The sequence below is a fragment of the Clarias gariepinus genome, chromosome 18 (assembly GCF_024256425.1).
Source record: "Clarias gariepinus isolate MV-2021 ecotype Netherlands chromosome 18, CGAR_prim_01v2, whole genome shotgun sequence".
NCBI lineage: Eukaryota > Metazoa > Chordata > Actinopteri > Siluriformes > Clariidae > Clarias > Clarias gariepinus.
The window spans coordinates 12,159,762-12,183,903 of NC_071117.1; the positions used below are offsets into that span (position 1 = coordinate 12,159,762).

Below are 24,142 nucleotides of genomic sequence, written 5' to 3' on the forward strand. Positions count from 1 at the left end.
GCAGTGGATGATCATCAGCCGAAACTTTAAATGGGATTTTAAAAGCAGATTTGAGAGTTGGGTTCAGCAATCATGCAAATCATGGAGTAGTATTGGTGCTGATTTTATTAATATTTTCCCTATGTTATACATATAATACAGAAAATGTGTGCCAAAGAATCTACTTCTGAAATTTATGCAACATGGAAGTGACTAATCTCGCTTCTTTAAAAATTTCAAGTTGCCAACGTTTTGGAGAGATGATTTATTTGTGCCCACAAAATGGCAATTTTTCTGCATTATACTGTCTTGCTAACAGTAATTATTTATATTTCTTTAAGAGTATTGATACTAAAATTAGTGTAAGCTTATAAAAGCATATAGCCTGTAAAACATTTTTACTTAAATTAATGCATTCTGTTTTTGTTTTCTCAAAAGCTTAAAAGCTAAAAATCTGTAGTGTCCGTAACCATGTCAAATTCATGTTGCAATAACTTAGCATTTTTGAATTTCACTTTAGAATAATACACTATTTTCAGGTTTGTGTCTTTTCATGTGAATCGGTCAAGTTTCATCTGAATGACAATTAAGATCATTGAATGATTTGAATTCAAAAAGGTTACGGACACTACATAAAAGAGCATGAAATTGTACTTAGCAAGTGTGTTTCTTTTTATTGTTTCTTAATTTCTTTTTTAAAATAAATATAAATGTGTATGCATGTTTATGTAAAAAAAAAATACATAATCTCATCTAAAAATTAGCTTTTTTGTCTTTGTGAAATTTTTCAGCACCAATACCATATTTTGGCCGATATGCCTTTTTTTTTCTTCTTTTTTTTTTGCCTTACTTTCAGTACAGCCCTTGTACATTTTGCCATGTTGAACCATCTACATTTGACATAAAATATCTGATGCAGCCAGAAAAATATGTAATACCTTATTATAAATTACAATTTCATAATAAAATTATAAAAGAAAAAATGTAAAAGCACGTCTTTAGATCACACCGATTATACAGTAAGCTTATGTGATGTAACTGAGGTTAAGAAATGGTCATGCATTTTTATATCTAAAGGTAAATAAAAGCAACACCAATTGTTTCCTCTTTAAATACAAACCTAATGTAGATACAGCTATGGCTATTTGGAGCAAAAAGCTGGTGCAGGTATTCAGTAGTGTCACTACAAAATCATACTACAGTATTTGGGTTTATCCAGGAGTTTTGATTGTGATCTGTATTACAGTATGATACAATATCAAATACAATCAGGCAGAATTAAAAAATATACAATATACTAGAAGACAGGAAAGGGTTATACAGTATTATGAAAACCAAGCACAAGAAGATCAAGTTGCTAGAAGTCCAAGAATCAAGGAGTTTGATAAGCTAGTAATCAAGCCTTCAGTCTTTGTGGACAGAGCTGGTCTGACATTAGTCTGATGCCATGTGTAATTTTAGGACTTACATTCATGCTTATTAAATTTCCTTCCTTAATTCCTGGTTTTGTTCCTTTGCTTTAGAGTTTATGGTTCCTAGTTATGTACTGTCTGGTTTTCTTGAAAAAATAATTAAATCAATGCACATGAGATAATTAAAGATGTCAGCCTAGCAGAAAACACATTTTACTAAATTGATTTACTCTCTCTCTCTCTCTCTCTCTCTCTCTCTCTCTCTGTCACATACACACACTTACTGTACACACACACACACACAAAGCAGACCAGCCTAAAGAATTTACAATTCATTTTCTTAAATTCAGTCTACTCGTTTTTATCCGACTCGAATACAGATATGTTCGAGCTAAATAAAGAGCAAGCTGTCTGGCTGCTTGGAAACACATTTGTTGATGCACAGCTGCAAAGCTGACTTAATAAGCGGAATTCGTTTTGATCTTTACACAAGTGCAAATCAATAGGTTATTATTGCCAGGTTGTCTACAGTCTCACACCACAGAGTCTGAACGGGGCAAACAACAAGTCGAGAGCAAAACAAACTAATGATTTAAGTCTTGTGTTAAATGACTGTGTGTGTGTGTGTGTTTGCTTAACATTCAACGACTGGTCCATACACATTCTGTATTTTTTACACATTTTTTTTTTAGTTTTTTTTTTTTAGGAAGATTTATTGTTAGTATGTGCCGATATTATATGTGCCAAACCAACCTTTAAATAAATACAACAAACAGTACCTCTTGATGGATAAGAGAACAGACAACATGACCCCATTACTGGACCTCATGCTGAGTGAATGTTGGGCCCCTTGCTGCTTCCTAATTGATTTGAGTCTACACACAAACATTACTATGTGCATTAGTTAAAACGGCAAATTAGCCACCGGTGAAGCATGTAATTATCGCAAACTGTAAATAGCATTAACATTGGAATGAAGACCAACATAGCACCTTAGGAACAGACCCTGGTATTGTACATTTCATGACCAGTGAAGTGCACATCTACTGTACTGTAGACAGCTTGTTAGAGATTATGGACATCGCATAAGGTCAGAGCCTAAAATCACTAAGTACAGTAAATGATTCCTCATGCTCCCAGAACCACTTTTTCACAATTTGATTCAAATTCTGGTATAGACCATGATGATGATGATGATGATGATGATTGCATGGGCATCTGCTTTATACTTACTTGTATACAGGGTCGAGGAGAGCCGGAAGCCTATCCCAGAATTCTTAGAGCATGAGCCGGATGAGGAAACACCACTCTGGACAGGGTGCCAATTCATTGCAGGGCACACACACACATTTATTCACACAGTATAAGCAATTCGGGAACGCCAATCAGCCTAATATGCATGTTTTTGGACTGTGGGAGGAAACCTGAGCACCCAGAGTAAACCCTAAGCACAGAGAAGACATGCAAACTCCGTGCACACAGACCAGAGTCTGGAACCAAATCAACCCTGGAGGTGCAAGGCAACAGTGCTAACCACTAAGCCACCGTGTCACTTTCATGTGATCAGGGAAGACAACAAAAAAAAAGCACCACTGAAGTGATAACTTGCTCATTCTGTACATTCAGCTGACTTCATTTTATTATAACATGATGTGTTCTGTCATGCTGCACGATCAAAAGTCCCAGTTTGGCTTGAACACTATTTTTTTTTTTTTTTACATTTTCAACCAAACACACTGAGTCATACTGTATGCTGTCAGAGTTGCACATATGCGTGAGATACACTAGTGAAGGTGGATAAAGTGATGTTGATGATGGTTCACAAGTCGAGGTCTACTCTTCCACTTGACCTTTTGAGTTTGCATGTTTTCCCTGTGCTTGGTGGGATTCTTTTTGCTATTATGTAAATGATTGTCTATGTTTGTGAGTGAGTATGTGTGTGCCTTGTGATGGATTTCCACCTGGTCCAGGGTATACCCCACCTTGTGCCCTAAGTCTCCTGGGATAGGCTCCAGGCCCCCAGCGACCCTGAATACAGGAAAAAGTGGTATAGACAAAACAGTAAGTGAGTGAGTGCGGGTGAGTACTGGGTGTACTAAAGTACACCCAAAAGTGTTCAAACCAGACAGTAGATTAGAGCAAACTGCTTCATTTATGGTTAGACATGGTCTTTTTTTTAAAGACTGTGGGCAATGAAGGATACAGTAAAGGGGCAAGGCCAATTACCAATTGCTTCTTTAGATTGCACAGACATTAGCTTGCAACGTCCTCTCTTTTTCACAAATATTAAATGAAATATCAGTTTGAGATACTCATGAGAGACCTCATTAGAGAATGAAGTACTACTGAAAAAGACTGAGGAGTGTACTTACTGTACCAATTTTGCAGCCTAACAACCTCAAAGGCCTGAGCAGATTAGGATGCTCTTTCCCTCAAGCTCGAGTGTGTTGCTCATAGGCTCAGATCTTGATAATAGCTTGCAGCTTGGGTTTATTAATGATATTCAGCAAATGCTTCATTGTTTCCTGGTCCAGGTGAAATAATAATTAAATAATAAAAAACCCCTCTTGAGGTTCATGTGGTTCAGGGACTACGATACCATTGAAGTTGTTATTGTGTTCTGACTGAAGGGTCATGTCTTTGGTAATTCTTCGCTAGCTGCTGCCATCTACAGAATCAATCAGTCGAGCGAAGCATACGAATGTGATAGGCTCAGATATCCACCAGTTTATTGAGAGATATTTCTATACTGATGACAGGCAGGTGCCCTCTGGTTAAGAATTCATTGACCTCAACAAGAGAACTAAAGCATGTCTCTCTGAATCAAAGTTTCATTTCCATAAAATTGCCCACAACAGTCCTACAGTTATGAAAGTCTTTCTTCCAGTGGATCATAACCAAAAGAAGAAGAAGAGGAGATTTATTCCTCACTGCAGATGTTGTGCCCACACAGCACAGCTTGGGGCTATTACAGGAAACAGCATCAGATACATTTAATTTTAACGTGTCTGTGGGCAACTGCTGGCACAGAGTTTTATACAAACTAATCATCCTCTTTGACCCTCTCATGTACGCTGCCCCAGTGATACAGTTCATAGTGATAGGCATGGCTCGGCTTTATTAACCGACCACCAGGAGGTCCAGTTACTAGAGTAGATGCTTTTACAATAGCATGCATCTACAAATGGATACCAGGACTTTTCACTAGTGCTTGGATACCATCAGGGTAAAAAGATTCCTCAGTATGCCAGAGCCATAATCGGATTGCCTGCTTTATGTCAGAAAAACTGGCCTCCCAGGAACTCCTTCAATGGCCCAAACATGTTGAAATTACTTGAAGCAAGGTCAGGACTGTACAGTATGGGGGATGTGGCAAAAACATCCAGCTGCATACCCAGAATACAGCATTCCTGTAATGTGTGAGTGGTGGAAAAGTTCCAGTTTGGCTTCAACACCATTTTTGATGCACAACCAAATAAACTGAGTCATATGCTGTATGAGTTACACTAGTGAAGTTGGATAAAGTGATGATTATGGTTCAGAAGTTGAGGTCTACTCTTCCACTTGACCTTTTGAGTTTGTAATATTACTGTACTGTATATGTAAAAGAATGACCAGCTTATTGCTGGTCTCTTCAGTTACTACTTTATCCTGGTCAGGGTCATGGTGGGTGCAAAGCCTACAAAGTCCTGGGATGTCAGTCTGTCGTGGGGCAACTCGGTTTTACATTGAGGTGTTTCCAGTTTCACTCATAATTCACATGGTAAAAGCAAATAAAACTGTCGCGAAGATCAACATACTGAAGCTGAGACTTTGTAAGTGGAGTTTGTCTACTCCTCAAGAAAAGCACAACGTGAGATTATTAACATTCTATTGGGAAATTATTATATTGATTTTTATTTAGACATGAAAAGCGACTGATTGGGAAAAATATGCATCACTCATTGCAAAAGAAATTAGTCTTTGTTTCTAATATAAACAAAAATATGTACCAGGATTCCGTTAGAAATTAGACTTACTGTACAGTACATACTGTAGTCATCGTACTGCTCTTTTCAGAAAGATAAAGTATACAGGATGAACAGTACAAAGCTTCGAGAGAGCCTTGATGCCTTTGTCTCATATGTAAGCAAAATCATCCAAGATGGAAGAAATTCATTTGTTGAATATTGCAGTATTTTCTTTTTATTTCTTTTAGAATTCACTATAAAGTTTAGTAAGAAGAATAAGATAAACTGAATAAGATCTGTGCACTGGGATTAAGACATAAATAAAACACACTTGCTTTAGTCAACCAGTCTAAGCTTTGAAGGAAGCACAAAATCAAAAATTCCCTTTTTACACTGGATTCAGGAGAGGACTGGTTGGAGAGGAAGGTTCGATCTTAGTAAGGTTGGAACGTTCTCACCATTGTAAGGAGTGTTTGTTCCAACAAAAGACACAAACCCCCAAGCACTATGCCGTCATGGCAGAGTAACACCCTAGAAACCTGGTACGACTTTGACGAACTCAAACTGCAGCTCTCAAAGGGAGCGAAGAGTCGGAAATATGCTGATGTGATGTTGGAATATTAAGAATCCTGCATTTGTTCATATGTAACTCTACACATCTGGTTTCAACAGTCATACAACAAAGTACTTTGTTAAAGTCTGGAATGTGCAGGATGCAAAGTGCCTAAAGATACAATAAGAAAATTGTTTGTTTATGTAACAACCTCAACAGCAACCTCATTTCCCCTCTCGTCTGTTCCAACCATTCAGCATTCAGCATCACCAGTAGACTAATCACCAGCCTGGTCATCTGTCAACATCTGCACCCGTTTCTCCCTGGTTCATGCTTTGATTAGATGTTGTTGTTAATCATTCAGCTGCTCCCCTTGAGGGGTCACTACAAGAACCAACTAATCTGCAGAACAATTTGGCACAGGTTTTACTGCCCTTCCTGATGCAACCCTCACATTTTATCTGGGATTGGGACCGGCACTGCATCCAGTGGCTGGGGTTTGGGCATTGGCTGGGAATTGATCCCGGACCTTCCATATGGTAGGTGAGAACTAAAAATGATTTTTTTAAAAAAACAAGAAAGCTTAGTTTTTTCCTCCAGCCCAAAGACATGCAGATTAGACCGATTGGCGTTTCCAAGTTACCCGTAGTGGTAAATAAACATACAGTAAGTGTGTGTGCCCTGCGATAGATTGGCACCCCATCCAGGGTGTACCTCACCTCAAGCCCAAGTCTTCTGGAATAGGCTCCAGGCCCCTCCGCGACCCTTCAAGACTTTCGCACAGTACCATACATGGCCACAAAAGAACACCAACATATAAAGCTTAGCATAGAGTAGTAGCAAGTCCCTTTGTCTGAAAGTCTCTTTTTCTGCCTGCTAGGATTTTCTTGTTAGCGATGTTGGCAGCACTGCACTCATTTCTCTAAAATGGTCTGCACCAGTAATTTACTCTAATAATAAGTCAATTAGATGCTGACAAAGCTGTAAATGTTACTAAACTAAACATACTTAGCAGTTCCCACTTAGGAAGGTGAACACTCCATGATCAATTACCAAGCCTCAAGTATACAGTATGCACTGCAACAGGAACTCTATTCCAACAGTGATTATATCAGATAGTATACATGGAAGCAAAGGTCTCATGATGCTCATTTTGCGGATGTTTACATTTCACCCCTGACAGTCCAAGTCCACAGGCAGACAGCATGTTAGAAAATATTGATTTTTATTAGAAACGTTGCAGAAAAAAATTATATAGGTGTCCAGCCAGAAATATCATCTATCACTTAAGGCAAAAAAACGCAAACAATATAAGACAAACTATTATGTAGAATCCTACACTTCACCCTTGAATTATTGACAGCTGAAGGGCCTATGATGAATATCGTACTGTAGATTCAATATACAAAGGTAACTTTATAAATTTTGTTTTGCTTCTTTTTTTTTTTTTTCTTCGCTTGCGCTTCCAAGCTTTCTTACAGGATGCAGAACTAAAATATTAGGGTTAATGATTTTTAATATTATTTATAGTTTATTTTTATATATTTACATTCATTCACTTGCGTTGGAACCCAAAAATATCACAAGCCTGGCACAATACATATTGCTAGCATATGACAAGTAGAAATATCTAACATATACTTCTTTACAAACATATCCAACTAATAGAGCAAAATCCACTGCCTGGGCTATTTCTTTTGCCCTTTTTAAAATTCTAAACAGTACATTGTTGGCCACATTTTTACTTCAGGCAGTGGTGCATTTAACGGAAATTATGGTATGGAAATAAAAATACAGAATGAAGCAGATGGTCTGAATGACCTACAGCTGTTGGGGACACAAGATGCTGTTTTCAGCTGTTTTGTAATGGCACCTGGAATCGAAGCAGTAGCTCTCTGATACAGAACAATATGAAACCTAAAACCCCTGTCACACTGAGCCACTATGTCTTCAAATAATTGTTTGAATGAAGTACAACTTGGCAGGGATGCAGTAGAAACCAGTAAGGGTGTAGTATTGTCTCTCTTTGATGTGGAGGATGTGGTCTAAACAAAATAAAGGAAGAACTTAATGAGGGTGTAGTAACGACGATATTGACCCGTTAATGATGTACTATAACTAACACCTCTTAGGGATTTCATTGACATATTACGAGCACGGTGCAGACGGGAAAGTTTGGATCGTTGTCACTGGGATGTCTGCGTTGTTACTAAGTCAATAGAGTTTTCAAAACAACCTCTTCGTGCTTGTGCTGTGACGTTGTAAAAGACGGCATTAGGTTCATATTACGTTCTTTTAGTGCTTACCACATTTATGGTGAAAAGCACTGCACATGTCGCGGTCATCATACTAACCCGCCGGACGCAATAACAACTCGTAAGAGGTTAGTGTGATCTGATCGGACGTAGTAATAACACAGTTCAATCTCAATGGACCTGGTGACAACAACACTGTAAAAAAATTATATCTTAGCAAATAAAATAATATCTTGAATATAGTTACATTTATCTATACTTTCTTAAAAAATAAGATACCAATAAACCAAATATCCTGGTATCCAAATATTAAGCTTATTTCTAATAAAAATTAACTTGAATTGTAAGTGAAAATTTCTCGTTCTTTTGCTTCTTTCAAGGAATAAATTCCTAAAAACTTACAAAATTATCTGCCAATAGAATGATACATTTTCACTTATGATTTTAGCCAAATTTTATTAGGAATAATCATATATTTGGATTGTTGACCATATTTCCACTGCATTCTATGATGCTTTTAGGATCTGAACTTTGTGCTCTTTGTTGGATTGGGAGCAGATGTAACTGGTTATCTAACCTAATTTCCATAAAAAATAAATAAATAAATTGTATCATGTTAGAGCAACACTGCCAAAAAAAAGTTTTACCATTATGTAATTCATAAAAAAAAAAAAAAAAAAAAAAAAAGTTAGCTAGTGCTATGATTCCAGGTAAAACATCCTAACTACAATGTAATTTTTATAAAAAACAAACAAAATCTCAATTCACTTTATAATAGCCAGTTTTTATCATCATCACCACTGTAGACTGTTTCCTCCATTTTTGACATGAAAGCAAGAAGGTGGTTTTGAACGATCTACTTTTTTTGCTAGGCAGAAAAGGTGAAGGGCCACTAAATGCACACTTATGGTTATGTGTTAAAATAATTATTACTTTTTTTCTTTACTATTGCAAGTAAAATGTGAACATGAAATTTTCCTTTTCTAAAATTAAACAATGATTATGATCGATATATATATATATACACAGTCATTTAAAAAAAAAAGCACAAGCTTGTTAATAGTAATATTTAGAACCAAAAAACAACAGTAAAAGCATTTGTAACTTTCTTTAGTATTGGATTTGTAACTCACAGCTATTTACATCATTTTCATCTTTACAAATTTGTCATAAATACATTTCAGGCTGGGAGATTTTAGAATTCTGTTCCCTTGTCCAATATGTATCGGAAAAGTAGGTTTGTTCAAAATACAGTGTTCTCGCACTGTTTGATATAGGATCAACAGTACCAAGCTTTAACAGATCCTCGATGCCTTTTATCATTAGCTTCTAAGTGTCCCCTGTGCAAGCAAACTAGTCCAACAACAGTCCGGAATTACTTTTGGTAAAATATTCCCACTCCACTTGGCTCTGAGTACAGTGTGAACTTTATTAACATTCCTTTCGTCCCCAACAAACAGATTATATTGGACTCATATTCTTTAAAGAAGGTATAGCAAAATAATCTTATCCACTGAGATTCAATCTCCAGGAGGAGCAATTTATCATCCATGACTTTAGTTCTAAGCTCGACGCCAGGAGTAAACCAACCCTGACTTCCTAAGAGTAGTACAGAGAGCAGGTGGTAGTCTGAAGGTATTCTGAAAGCGTGCAGCTATACCCTGGTAGTGGAATGAGCATGGGGGAGGTTGGTGCTGTTCTGAGTCCCGACAAAGGCATTAAAATTGTGCAAGGGCTGCATGCCACCAAGCGAGCTGGGAATCATGGTAATGGTGCTGGCCGTCATGAGCGGCACGTCGTCAGGAGATCGGCGGAGGGTAAGCGTGTAATCAGGTGGGCATGCCAGCCTCAGCGACTCACATTCATGCCGGTGCTCGTTTTCAAGCTGTTGTTCCAGTTGCTGTTGCTGCTGCTTCATCTGCAATGACGCGAGCTCGTCGCTTTGCATTCGCGAGACGTCGTTAGCATTGGAGTTGACGTTACGTTGCGGACTGGTACCCCTACGACCAGACTCATGGCGCCGTTTGTCTTTCTTGTAGTAGAGCGCAGCAAAGGCCAGGATGTTTAGAAAAAGCAGTGACGCACCCACTGCGATAGTCACACTCAGTTCCGTCGAGTAGTCGCGCTTGGTTTCGATCATCACAGCAGAGTCCTCGGGGGGCTCATTGCCTTTATGCTTGTCAGTGGTTTGCTTGGGATTTGAAGAAGGGATTCCCGGATGGCGCGTTGTAGATGGCCAGGTTTTACCTAGTCGTTTGGTATAAGGGAAGGGCGTAGTGTCCTGCGGTGGAATCTTGGTGGTGGTCGAGACATATTGGAAAAGTTCATTGATGTTGTGAAGGTGAGGCACAAGTTCAAGCCAGAAGGCCACCTTGGTGGCACGGTAGTGGTCTCGAACTCTTGGCTTCAGGCCGATGTGAAGGTACAGCTGATCTTTGGGGTTGTACTTGGACCAGGCCACTTCTTCAAACCGATTGGGTTTGGTGTGTATGAACTTGGTGTCTTGTGGTACCGGTTGATTTGGATCTCTGTTCAAAAGAAAAGGGGAAAAAAGTGTAAGTCTTAAAAGGTATCATCATGAGTTTAGAAATACTATCTTGGTAGATCACACGGATCAAAGTTGAATAAATTGATTAAACAAATTCAATTTCAATACATCAAGAGCAAGGTACAAACCAATGAATTTGCGTACACATCAGCCTTTCTTGACTTCATATTTATTCGCAGAAAAATGTTTTGTAACTACCCCTCAAGGGTTTAGGAATAACTATGGCACAGCTTTCACAGCCCTAGTTAAAAAGGACATCTGGGGTGTGTGTGTGTGTGTGTGTGTGTGTGTGCTTGTTTTTTTTTTTTTTTTCAGACAACCACTTTAGCAATTGTACATTTAATTCCTGAGGCTAGGCAAATAAGCCATAGAGGTGTAAAAGGTTTCTAAATAAAGATATGCTGTCCGGAAACACTTTCCTTTTTCTCTTAGTGCATTAACATTATACAGCTTTTTTTTCTTTCTTTTTTTGTAATGGCCTCACTCCTACATATATTATGCACTCAGAACTTTGATTTGACCATGTCGCAGGCAAATCAGTCATCAGACTTTTTCTATGGTCATTACAGGTTCCTATGTAATCCTACTAAAATATTTAAATGGATTTAAAAAAACACCTAATGCCTGAGAAAGCGTGTGGGGGAGAACCAGCCTCAACCTCCACTCCTCTGCTCTTAAATCATAACTATTGCAATAGTTAATACTTCTAAAAATCATACTCAGCTATCTAAAATTATATAAATAATATAATATACATACAGGTAATTTCTTTTTTTATTTCTGCAGAAAAAAACAGAATTTTTACAACAATTAAAACATATTAGACTACAAAGAACAAATAAAAAGATTAAAAGATATCAACGAAAAACAGATTCTTATTTTTTCTGTTTGTTATTCTTTCACACAATCATACTTCCATGTCATAGACAATGAGTGGAATGTTTTTCCATGATGGAAAAAAAATAATACTCGACTACTGTAAATAATGCCACATCAGGATAATTTTTTCTTTTTTGTTGTTTGTTTTATACCCAGGAGGAACCCTCATGTTGGATGACGTTGTCAAATACAGTACCAATCAAAAGTGATTATTTAGTGATCTATTTTTTACATTCTAGAACAAAATTTGAGATTTTCAATCTGGAATCATGTAATTAAGTAACATAAACAACAGTCAGTTGTTAATTTAAAACATGAAGGTCAGCTATTCTAGAACAGTGCATTAGCAAAACCCATCAAGCCATTATGATGAACCTGGTTCTCATGAAGACCTTCCCAGAAGAGCAAGACCAAAACTTGAAAGTTCATTTAGAGTTACCAGCCTCAACAATTAACAAACAGCCCTGAAGATTAGAGCCACTATGAAGGCTTTAGAGGTCATAAGTAGCAGATACACCTTAATATCAACTTTTCAAAGGAGATTAATGGATATATTGGATGCCTTCAATATTAATTTACAATGTATAAAGAAATATATTGACAACATTGCTTTTAAGTGAATAACCCCTAAACTATATTGTAAATACGATCTCCAAACAAGAGAATGTTCAACATTTACCTATTGTATTTACACTGATCAGTCAAAAGATTCAAACCACCTAGGTTTTGGTCTCCCCTAGGGTTTCACTGGGACAGATCTGGCACCTTGGGACATGGCACCACAGGGTCCTTGAACTGTGCTGTGGTATATAGAACCAGGATGTTACAGTAGCAGTGAAACTTTTGGGTGCTGTGGATTGTGAGATTGAGGCAATTATATTGATATATAATTTATAATCAATGTTATTTAGTTGACCTGGCAATGGTGTTCATGTTATGGCTGATCGGTGTAACAATGTCCGACGGCATAAACATCCGTGAACACTCAGGTTGGAGTTGGAGAATTGGAACTTTCCAAACGCAGGGTTTGCATCTCATGTCTCTGTTTTACAAAGTAATTCTGAATCTCAGACTCTGACACTGCGGTATCTCATACAGATTTGCTAAGCATTTACAGTACACCACTGTGCTGTAATATAGTGTTCACATAACATCTAAACCATACATCGTCCAGTTTCTCAGAACGAATCCTAGGTGTTTTTTTTCTGGCTTTCAGCTTGAATGATTTGGCAAATTACAGTTGTCAGGGTTTTTTTAACTTGGAGGAGTGATTTGAGGCACTTGTTGTTTGACAAAGCAATGTATGTACATTTACTATCCTCAGCGGCAGGTTCCCTGGTGAAGCAGTAGTTAGCACTTAGCGCTCTCATGTGGGACCTGCTGATGTTGTTGGCTTAGTTACAGAAAGGCCAAGAAAAAAAAAAGAAAAAAGATGCGAGTCTTCCAGAGAAGACATGTCCCCTGCCCACAAACCGTCCATTTTTATATTCTGCATGGGGACGTTATTAAAAAATGCACATCTCTGCTTCCTAAGAAAGGCTCTGTGAAGGTTTGGCCAAATTGGTTTCACAGAAGATAGCAACGCCAATGACGCAAACACGACGATAAAAATAACGGTCTTAAATAAATTGCAGTATTGTGTTGGGGCAGTTTATAAACTTTATCCCAACAGCACATAGTCAATGTTTATCTGGCATCATTTTCATCAATGTACAGTGGTACCTTGGCATACAAATGACCCGCCTCACGAATAAACTTATGCCAAAAATCTGCCTCAGCATATGAGCAAATGAACCGAACCAAATCCCGGAGTTCTGTGCATCCAGTAGCCGTTTAAAATTGTTTTTGCGAGTTGAAAGCCATACGAAGCAAGGTTACGTATATTTTTGTAGTTTTTTTTTTAGTGAAGACATAGCACCATGGGTCCCAAGAATGTTGGAAGGATGGTGGCAATTAATGTTTTTTCAAGCAGCTGGTGCAAAGAGGAATCGTAATTTAAGGTTGAGTGAAGGTGAATGTCAATTAACTTCATATGTTACTTTATTTACATGTCTTTTCCAAATGTTTTGCTTGCTTTTACGTATATGCAAAAATATGATTATAGTCTTGGAAATTAGTAATATTGGTAATATTTTTGAGTGGCTGGAACGGATTATCTGTATTTACATTATTTCCTATGGGAATGGATAAAATTTGTACGCTGAGGTACCACTGTATCTTAACTGTCTAAAACAACCTACCCAGCAGGAATCCTTGGTTGTTAAACCATTGTGGTGATGTTACTTTTGCAAGACTACAGACATAAGCACAACGTTGGAATTACTGAATTACTGTTTTTAAACTTAGACTTCAATGATGTGTAGCACTGCATGATTACCACTTGACCACAAGGGAGTATGCTGTTGAAACTTGCTTTACAAGCACCATGTTACAGTACAGTCATTTTCAGTTATTCTAATGTCTTCAACATCGGTTATTCAACTGTATCTCACTAACAAAAACAAAATGTTGAAAATCATCTAAACGTACACCCAAAGTGCACCATTTGGGTTCCTGCTGCGTATACTATTATAATACTAATGGTGTCCTAATACAATGGTTCTGAATTAACATGAAGACAACGTTTTCACAACGACAAATTCATACTTGTTTGAGTGTGAGCTTAATCCAACAGAATTTCTAATTTCTATCCCGCAAAGTTCAAAACTCCCAGGTTTTCATGAAGAGAATTTCAGAACTGTAGTAGCCAAAGGCTAATTCCAGAGTCTTCTACACTATAGACATTGCAATTTTATGATTAACCTCAAAAGTGAGGGCATCCCGTCAGCCTCGGGGTACTGTTGAGAGGATATTGGGAGATTTTCTGACTTGTTCTCCCTCAACGTTGCTTATTGATCATTTTTCTGCTCTCCGTTTTTTCGTTTCTTTTTTTTTTTTTTCAGTTTGTGTGGCTGCCAAGGCATTTTGTAAATGAGCAGAATTGATTTCTTTCAAAACTGTTAAAGGGATATTCAGTGATTTTGGCATGGGTTGGCTGAAGCTAGAGGGCTTAAAGGAAAATGCTGATGGCTACAGGGCTTCCCATAATACTCATCCTCCATTGTCTATTTAAAAAATGGGATTGTCCAAAAATAATGAAAATAATAAATATAATAAAAAAAAAATTAAGAACAACCATAGACACCAGATTTTTTTTTTTAGGAGTATCATGCAAAACACAATCACATAAATTGTCCTTTTTCTTCTCTTCCTTTTCATTTATTTCCCCTTCCTTTCCTTTTCCTTCCAATCCTTTCTTTCATTTAATTTCCCATCCCTTTTCCACCCTTTCCATTTCCTTCTTTCCTTCCCATCCTTTTCCTTTTTTCCCCTACTTCCACCTTCTTTCCTTCCTCCGCTTTTCTTCCTTCCTTAAAAAATATATGATAAGAGAGGGGTAGTCTGAAAAGACTCCATAAAAAAATGAAATTCTGCATATTTATTAGCAGTTTGTAGGTAAAGCACAAGAGTCACCAGCTGTTCTGCATTTTTAAAAATAAACCCCAGACCTACTCGCTGAAACACGATAGGAATGTTAACTTTGTACAAAGGCGGAAAACCTCTGCTAGAATGCAGATAATCCACGTACCAATGTCCTACAACACAAGTAAATGATTCACCCGACGTAGTCATTAGTGGCATGATGAACTAGCTTAGCAATTGTGATTTGCCCCAATGTTTTTAGGAGCGGGTATGCCTGTGTGTCTGGCCTATGGAATCGGTAGTGGCTCTGCACTGATGCAGTGTTACAATATTATTACACGAGAGGAGAGAGAAGATACGGAGAAGAGACAGAGAAAGAGAGAATGAGACCTTTAAATAGACACTGGAGATGGAGAGGAGATACATAGAGCTGCATGCAGAATAGGTGCTTGAATACACACACACACACACACAAAAAAAAAAAATGCTGGCAGTAGGACGCTCTGGAAGAATAAGCAGGCTAATGAAAAAAAGATGAAACTGTGGCAAATAAGTAAACAAATAAAAGAACGTATAATTAACCACCAGAAAGAGCGGCTTACTAGAATTAAATCAATATTAAAATACGGTGGTATAATTTTATTTCAATTAGTAAAGTATAATGAATTACACATTTTCATAAGGACAAATTATTCTTGAAGCATTTCGAATTTGAACCCATTCACCAATTTTTGAACTTTTTTATTATTTAAGATGACATTTAAAACACCTTTAGTGTGTGCACTTATGTAAAAAAATGATTCTTGCAACCCTGCAGCGCTCATCACTCTGGAACAGGGACAGACCACAAGACATTTTCACATAGCTCCGAAGTCCAATCTTTATGCTTCCTAGTAACTCGAAGCCTTCCTTCTGAAGCTATGGTGCCGATAACATGGCTGACAGTAAGCAAATCCATATACAGTACACTGCCTGACCAAAGAAAAAAAAGAAAAGAAAAATCACAAAAGGTCAACTAATTGGGATGCATCAAGCAAAGAAAACAACTAAGGAGATTTAAAATTCCTGGAACTGAGTTAAAAAGCCTTCGACACATTATTTATTGAACTGTCAACTTTGAAGAAGAAATGCGGTCGGAACAATTCATGAAATGGAGATTAATCAGTTGGTGAAATGGTATCGGAAAAACTGACAGTGGTAATCAGTTATATTTACTAGTTTAATGTCAGAGAATTTGCACACATTCTCAAAGAGGATTCCTGAAAACTAATTCTGCAATTTGACACAGCATTTATGTTAACCCTCCTCCTTATAGGGCTACTTTTTTTAAATTAATAAAACAAGTGAGAGACATGTTAAAAAAATAACAATTTAAAGTTCAATTATGAGTTTTTTTTGTTTTTTTTTACAATGTTCAATGGAATTATTTCTATTCTGACTGCTCCAAAGGAAATACATTACTAAGTCAAATGATCTCCAGGATGAATGCTTTCATTTAGTGTTATGTAATGTTTATGAAAATAGTTCACCAGACCCTCATTTTTCTCATTTGGGAACGCCAGTTAGCCCAATCAGCATGTCTTTGGACTGTGAGAGGAAACCGGAGTACCCCAAAGGGAAACCCACCATGAACACAGACAGTAACCACTAAAACACTGTGCCGCCCATTGGAGATTTCTTCCCATTGGAGAAAAAAACAAAATTATTTTAATGAAAAAAAAAATTCAACCTAAAACAGACACGTTTTATTATTTTTTTAATGTGTAGCATCTAATATACAGTGCCTGATGAAAGTAAATACTACCGTAAAAATTTTTTGAATAGTAAAATATAATATGGTAAAGATTTTGAATGAGATAATTGGTTTGCCTTGGAGCACCTATGGTTAGAGCGGCTGTTGAAATATAATACAAAAATAACACCTCCAGGCCAGTCGGAATCAAAGATTCAGCCGCACTGTGGTGTAAAATGATTTCAAGGCAGGAAGGAAATAGGCTAGGAAGGCTATCATGACACTAAATTGAATCGGGAGGTCTGTAGATACACTGGCTGTTTCACCTGGGCTAAAATGTATACAGCCTTCATGCTAACCATCACAGAAACACTCCGTCGTGCTCAACCTCCAAACGCTAATCTTAACATCAGGGATTCAACAGCTGTGTGTGTGACTGATTTTCAAAACAGAAAGATAAAAGCACTAAATTTGATTTTTTTTTTTTTATGTTTAACTTTAGAATTTTTATTTTACTGAAATGGACTTAACCAAAGCACAAACACATTCTGATTTATTCTGGATTCTTTAGTAAGGTACCATATTCAAGTTTAGAGTTTACACTACTGTATATAGCCAAAAATATATGGACACATTAGCAGTACTGTACACTCATTTGTAGTTCTTTTCCAAACTGGTACCACAAAGTTCATGTAGACGCATGTAAAATGTCTTATGTCCCTTGGAACTAAACACCCAAACCTCACCCAATGGCAGGTCTCAAAGGGGATACAGTACAGTACTGTGCAAAGGTTTTGTGCCTCCCCTCATTTCTTTACATTTTGCTTCCAAAGAGCCAGACTTTCGTGAATATTTTAATGTAGCCTTGAGCAATAGGTCTCCAGGCTTCCTGAAAAACTTTTTTTGTCTCTTATTTTCCAGTCCAGTAACTTTACCTGACCAATTTCAGAGGTATATTTTGTTTGTTAAGGCACACAGTGACCTACAATATAAATCATTTAAGCATAAAAAACATCTAACTTAAGGCATGAACTAGTGAGAAACATGAGGTGAAGATGATGGCAGATGATCAGGCCGGTGGTGATGCTGAATGCTGAGTGGTTTGGAACAGACGAAAGGGGAAATGAGGTTGCTGCTAGGATTCTTCCATTGGTACCATTTTTTAAATTGTATCTGTCCCAGTAAACCATTTATGCCATTTCCTTCATTTAAAATATATATTATTTAATACGTAGAACTATGAATAGTTTGAGAGTGCTGTATATCAGATGGAATGTTCAAAACAGCACATAGGTGGTGATCAACTATTCCTAAACCTTTAGACATTCAGTGCACCAAAAAACCATAAAACAATGACTATGCAATCAATAAAGAACAATCTGTAGCAGGATCATATAACGTGTTGGGAATTTGATCTATAGTTTCATCACAACAAGTCTTTGGATGTGAAAGCTAATCAGAGGAGGCCTACAGGGTGACACTGCTGTGATTATTTAATACAGCTGCCAAAGGCACCTTCTGATAAATACAACTCTAATAGAAATCTAGTACTGTTCTCAAAAACTACTGCAGTTGGTTAGGGTTTACTGATTAACCTGCTGCTACAGTATATTGGCAAGCTAAAAAAAAAGATCTGCACCAAATGCACAGTACACAATTTTAAAAATAGCTAAAAAGCCGTTTTACTTGAGCACACACAAACTGCAGGTTGGGTTATTTATAAGGAGCAGCATGATTGCAAACAAGTGTATGTCATTAGTAATCAGGCCACTGTGGATGGAGGTAGCAGTGTGACTGAAGGTCATTGAAGGTCATATGAACAGGTTGCAGGATGAACATCATGGGATTGCAGTCCGCAACCTTAAAATTGATTAAAATCCACCAAGTTTCAATTATTAAGGATGGTGGATTGCACTGCTGCTTCTTTATTTGACTTTTGGTGCATGAGAACAAAATGAGTACTGAATGTACAATGAAATGGAATAGATAACGCACACCGTTTAAAAAACAGAAAATTGTCTTCGAAAAAAAAGCATGTGATTGATTACACAGTAAATGATTTTTAATTAAAACATCATTGTATGCGTATTACGCAGTGTTGTCCAAGTTGTTACACACTCAATGTCTCGATGTCTTATTGTCTTAACCCTCTCCACAGGCTCGGAGACACAGTAGGAGCTACAAAACAAGAAAAGGAAAGCAGGAGGATGACAATCGCTCACTGTATGTCTATATAGATCGTCCATACTGTAGCTATGCATGTACAAAGTACAGATGAGTGACACAAATTACAGTATCAGCTCTTTTACTTGGAGAGTTTCTTTTTTTTTTTTTGGTTTTGTTTTAAAGAAAGATGGCACTCAAAGACGTGTTTAATTCCCAAACCCAGGTGTCTGTTGGGTTCAGGAAAAGTTCAGGGAGCTGCGCAAGGTTTTGTGTTTGTTATGGAAAATGGTTTAAATCTGAGTTCAGTGAGAACGTTTGCTTATCTTAGACTTTCCGAGCTTCTTAAGTGATCTATTACGGTTCCTCATGACCAAACGACCTGTTACCAATCATTCCTTGATGACATACAGTATTGTGTTTGCTCTCTTGACATTCTTCCTCTTTCTACTAGCATTGCTGATGTATCAATTATGTTTGACTTTATGTGGGAGTACAAGCAGCATTAAACAATAAAAAGGTAAAAAATAAAATAAAAATAAAAGATTTCTTATATTTTTATACATTATACAATTCTCAGTTTTCTCTTGTGTGGGTAAATCTTCCCAAAAATCTTCATGAAATTTTGGAATTAAAGAAAAGACACAAATTACAAGATGTCTTACTTTAGTCTTTCTCCCCCCCTTTTAGTCTTTACTATTTTTCTGTATAAATAGTCCTGTTTAAATAGAGGGATTTGGAGTGTAGGCTTTTTTGCCTCATTCATTGGCTGTTGCTCATCACCGACCTCCGTAACCGCACTCGTACGTCGCACACACTGCATCGTTTTGTTCTGATCATTTCTAACATGCTTGATAAATGTCAGGGCATTGTGGGTCAGGGTGCTTCTAAATCGCTCACACATAATGAGCAGCAGCAAGCACTGATTCAGCTCTAATCTGGGGTTTCCATATATAAAAAATAAATAAAAAAAATAAAAACAGGCCGCAAATCTACAGCAGGGGCGCCAGAGAACAATCACGGAAATACAGTGGGGCAAAAAAGTATTTAGTCAGTTAAGTTAAAGCCTTTATTTGTCACATATACATTACATCACAGTGAAATTCCTTATTCGCATATCCCAGCATTACTGGGGTCAGAGCACAGGGTCAGCCACATCAGTAACTCAGTGCCTTAGCCCTTTGAGCCAACACTGCCCCAAATTGTGCAAGTTCTTTCAATTAAAAAGATGAGAGAGGCCTGTTATTTTCATCGTAGGTATACCTCAACTATGAGATACAAAATAAGAAAAAAAAAACCAGGAAATCACATTGTAAGATTTTTTATGAATTAATTGGTAAATTCCTTTGTAAAATAAGTATTTGGCACCTACAAACAAGCAAGATTTGCTTGTTAACTCAATGTCATCTGTCAAAGGACACCAGAAACAAAATTGTAGACCTGCAACAGGCTGGGAAGACTAAATCTACAATAGGTAAGCAGCTTGATGTGAAGAAATCAAGTGTGGTACTGTAGCAATTATTAAAAAATGGAAGACATTCAAGACCACTGATAATCTCCCTCAATCTGGGGCTCCACGCAAGATCTTACCCCATGGGGTCAAAAAGAACTGTGAGCAAAAATCCCAGAACCACACGGGGGAACTAGTGAATGACCTGCAGAGATCTGGGACCAAAGTAACAAAGGCTACCATCAGTAACACACTGCGCCGCCAGAGACTCAAATCCTGTAGTGCCAGACGTGTCCCCCTGCTTAAGCCAGTACATGTCTGAGGTTTACTAGAGAGCGTTTGGATGATCCACAAGAGGATTGGAAGAATGTCATATGGTCAGATGAAACCAAAATAAACCTTTTTGGTAAAAACTCAACTTGTCGTGTTTGGAGAAAAAAGAATGCCGAGTTGCATCCAAAGAACACCATACCTACTGTGAAGCATGAAGGTGGAAACCTCATGCTTTGGGGCTGTTTTTCTGCAAAAGGACCAGGACAATTGATCTGTGTAATAGAAAGAATGAATGGGGCCATGTATCGTTAGATTTTGAGTGAAAACCTTTTTCCATTAGCAAGGGCATTGAAGATGAAACGTGGCGGGGTTTTTCAGCAAAACAATGATCCCAAACACACTGCCCGGGCAACGAAGGCGTGGCTTCGTAAGAAGCATTTCCAGGTCCTGGAGTGGCCTAGCCAGTCTCCAGATCTCAACCCCATAGAAAAACTTTGAAGGTAGTTGGAAAGTCCATGTTGCCCAGCGACAAAACATCAATAGGAATGGGCCAAAATACCAGGAACAGTGTGTTAAAACCTTGTAAAGACTTACAGAAAATGTTTGACCTCTGTCATTGCCAACAAAGGGTATATAACAAAGTTTTGCGATTAAATTTTGTTATTGACCAAATACTTATTTTCCACCATAATTTGCAAATAAAGTCTTTAAAAATCTTACAATGTGATTTTCTGGACCCATAATAAAAACATGAGTGCAATTTTTTTATGTTGGAATATGAACATGCTGTTTTGCTCCAACAAAACATATAGTGCTGTTGAATTTATAAATCTGATTGGTAGATGAACTGGACAAATCCTTTATGACGTGACCCATAGGTTTTATAAAGAAGCTCAACTGTGGAGCTCTGATTGTCTCCATTTTGGAAGGAGTTGACTCCGCCTAAACACTGGTTAATTAATAAATGCATAAAATATCTTGGTTATCACATGCTAGCTAAAAGCTTTAATACCAAGATTGCTTACGTTAATTTATATGCTAACATTAATTTGTATTTGATTGAACTTCGTCACTCGTTGTCCTGTGCCAACTCCAAAATTTCTTGAAATAAGTTGAACTACGTCGATTTCAGTAAGCCAGTTAGCATAGCATACAGTTAACGGTTTGACACCTGCACTCTAGCCGTCACTTAAATCAGCTATGTCCCTAATTATGCATAATTTTATGGCTTTATGTTAATTTTAATACTAAATCACCCATGTCTAGTTGTCATGAATGGGGAAATCTTAGATATGGAGAGCAAACCCAGTTTTTGTACCAGGCTGCATTTCTGTTGTAAAGCTGCACATTTTAACCTAGAGGTCCATGAGGGATTGACTCACTTTTGGTGCTAGCTTCTATGGGTCATTTGAGGAAATGCATTTTTTGACACATCCGCTTTAGCTAGTTTCTCAGATCCATAGGTTGCCCCTTCGTGTATACCAAGTTCGCTCCTAGAGAGACGCAATTCTACAGAGTTCAGCTATAACCCTAATCAAACACTTATGAACAAGCTAATCAAGGTCTTCAGGATTACTAAGGCTATAGGAAGGTGAGTTGTTTTTTTTCAGGGTTGGAGCTGAAATCTGCAGGACTGCGGCTCTCTAGGACCGAACTTGCCTACCCCTGGTGTATACTAATGTGCTTGTTCTTATATGCTATTGTTTTATCCAGAGCTTTAGAACCTATAGCATATAAAACTGGGAATCTGAGAAATCAATCATGGTAACAAATTAGGGGGCAATGGTAATTGTAACTGTAAACGGATACAAAGTACAATGTTTTAATAAAAGGCTAAATTGGAATTATTGGCTATCAGAAAAAAATATGATGTTCATCGTGTGGTGGTTAAAGTAACTCATCTTCATGTTGGGCCACATGACGCCAGCCTGACAATGATTATTGTTCTATAACAGCATGTGCTGTCATGTTTAGTTTTTGAATAATAGGAAAATTTGTATAAAAACATAATGGCAGATTTCTATTTCTCACTAATAGGACTGAATCATGGAATGGATCACTTATATTTTGTGAAAAGAGTGGCATATGTGTGTAAATCTGTACAACAGAAATAAATGTAGGCAGAACGATTATTTCACTGGCAATCGACAGTTAGTGTCCGACAGTTGGGTGGTCAAAAGCTGAGGAGAATAAATCATGGAGGTGGTGGATGGTCCTGGAAAACTTATGAGATTTAATTTCTATTTCCACCTATTCTGCTTTGGAATATCAGCTAACTTCCAGGTTTCCAGGGTTGAATTGAAAATAGCATTTCAATTAAAGATAGTGCGCTATGTAGTGTATAATGTGTAAACCCTTGTTCCATACACCAAAGTAGTGCCCCTGATCAAGGGTTAGGGGGAATTTGGGATTCAGCCTTCTGTTACAAGATAGCTCATATTTAAAATGACTTAAAAGCAGTTACTAAGACGTCTAAGTGACAATGTTATCAGATGTGTTTTCTTGTTGAAAGTGCTTCAAGGGTTGGTTTGAATGTGGATTTTGGAAGGCAGATGCTCTCTCCTCTTTTTATTACTGGGGTCTGTACTGACCTACTTTTACATACACGGTACATATAGGTATAGTATTTTACATATACCTAATACATATAGTTATACATTATATAACTATACTGTAGTTATAAAAATTCCAGTGCTGTTATGCTCTATATCAACACTCATGGAATTACTTTTGTCCAGTTAGATTACTGGATGAGAACTGGGTCTCTCTCTCTCTTTCACTATATATATATATATATATATATATATATATATATATATATATATATATATATATATATATATGTTCCGATTCTGTACTGTATCCCATGGGGCTTTTGCTATTGCTGTATATGAACCAGTGATTTGCAATACATAATAATAATAATAATAATAATAATAATAATAATAAAACTCTTATATAAATTTTAGACATGGGTTGTATTTTGCCCCAAAAAATCTTTAAATAGTCAGGTCACATACAGTATATTATATGAACAGACACTGATTTTTCTTCAAAGCATGTTTAAGTGCCTGGGCATGTATGAAATAAAAATAGAAAGTTCATGGTTATAAACAACCTCCAATAAAACAACTTGGCCTTATCTTCCTTTTTCTCTCTCTTCTAGCCTGAGGCAAATAACATCCAGCATTCAATGTGATGACTCGCTTTTTTAGATGGGGACAAAAAAAAAAAAAAAAAAACACACCATCTTTTTTCATTGAACGTGGCTCGAGGCAACATCCAGCACAGTCACGGTTCATTCTAGTTGAAAAAGATGTATATTTCCTTAATGGCAGAAATCCCGTTGTTACAATTTATCATACATGAATTACTGTGCATGGCTTTTTTCTCTTTAATACAGAGAACACATTATTTGCACCACTGTGTAAACATATTTCAGGAATAAAACCGGCAGATTTCATTTTGCTCCATTGAAATATACTA

General features: G+C 37.2%; 1 protein-coding gene across 2 annotated transcripts in view; it reads right to left on the minus strand.

Moving 5' to 3' along the window:
* Window positions 1-9,253: 9,253 nt before the first annotated feature.
* nlgn4xa (neuroligin 4 X-linked a) overlaps window positions 9,254-24,142 on the minus strand; it is a 102,738-nt gene continuing 87,849 nt past the window's right edge. For both annotated transcript variants that reach the window (XM_053477407.1, XM_053477408.1), the window contains one exon: window positions 9,254-10,677. In XM_053477407.1, the coding sequence (XP_053333382.1) occupies window positions 9,804-10,677 (874 nt within the window). In that variant the 3' untranslated portion in view covers window positions 9,254-9,803. The remainder of the gene's footprint in view (window positions 10,678-24,142) is intronic.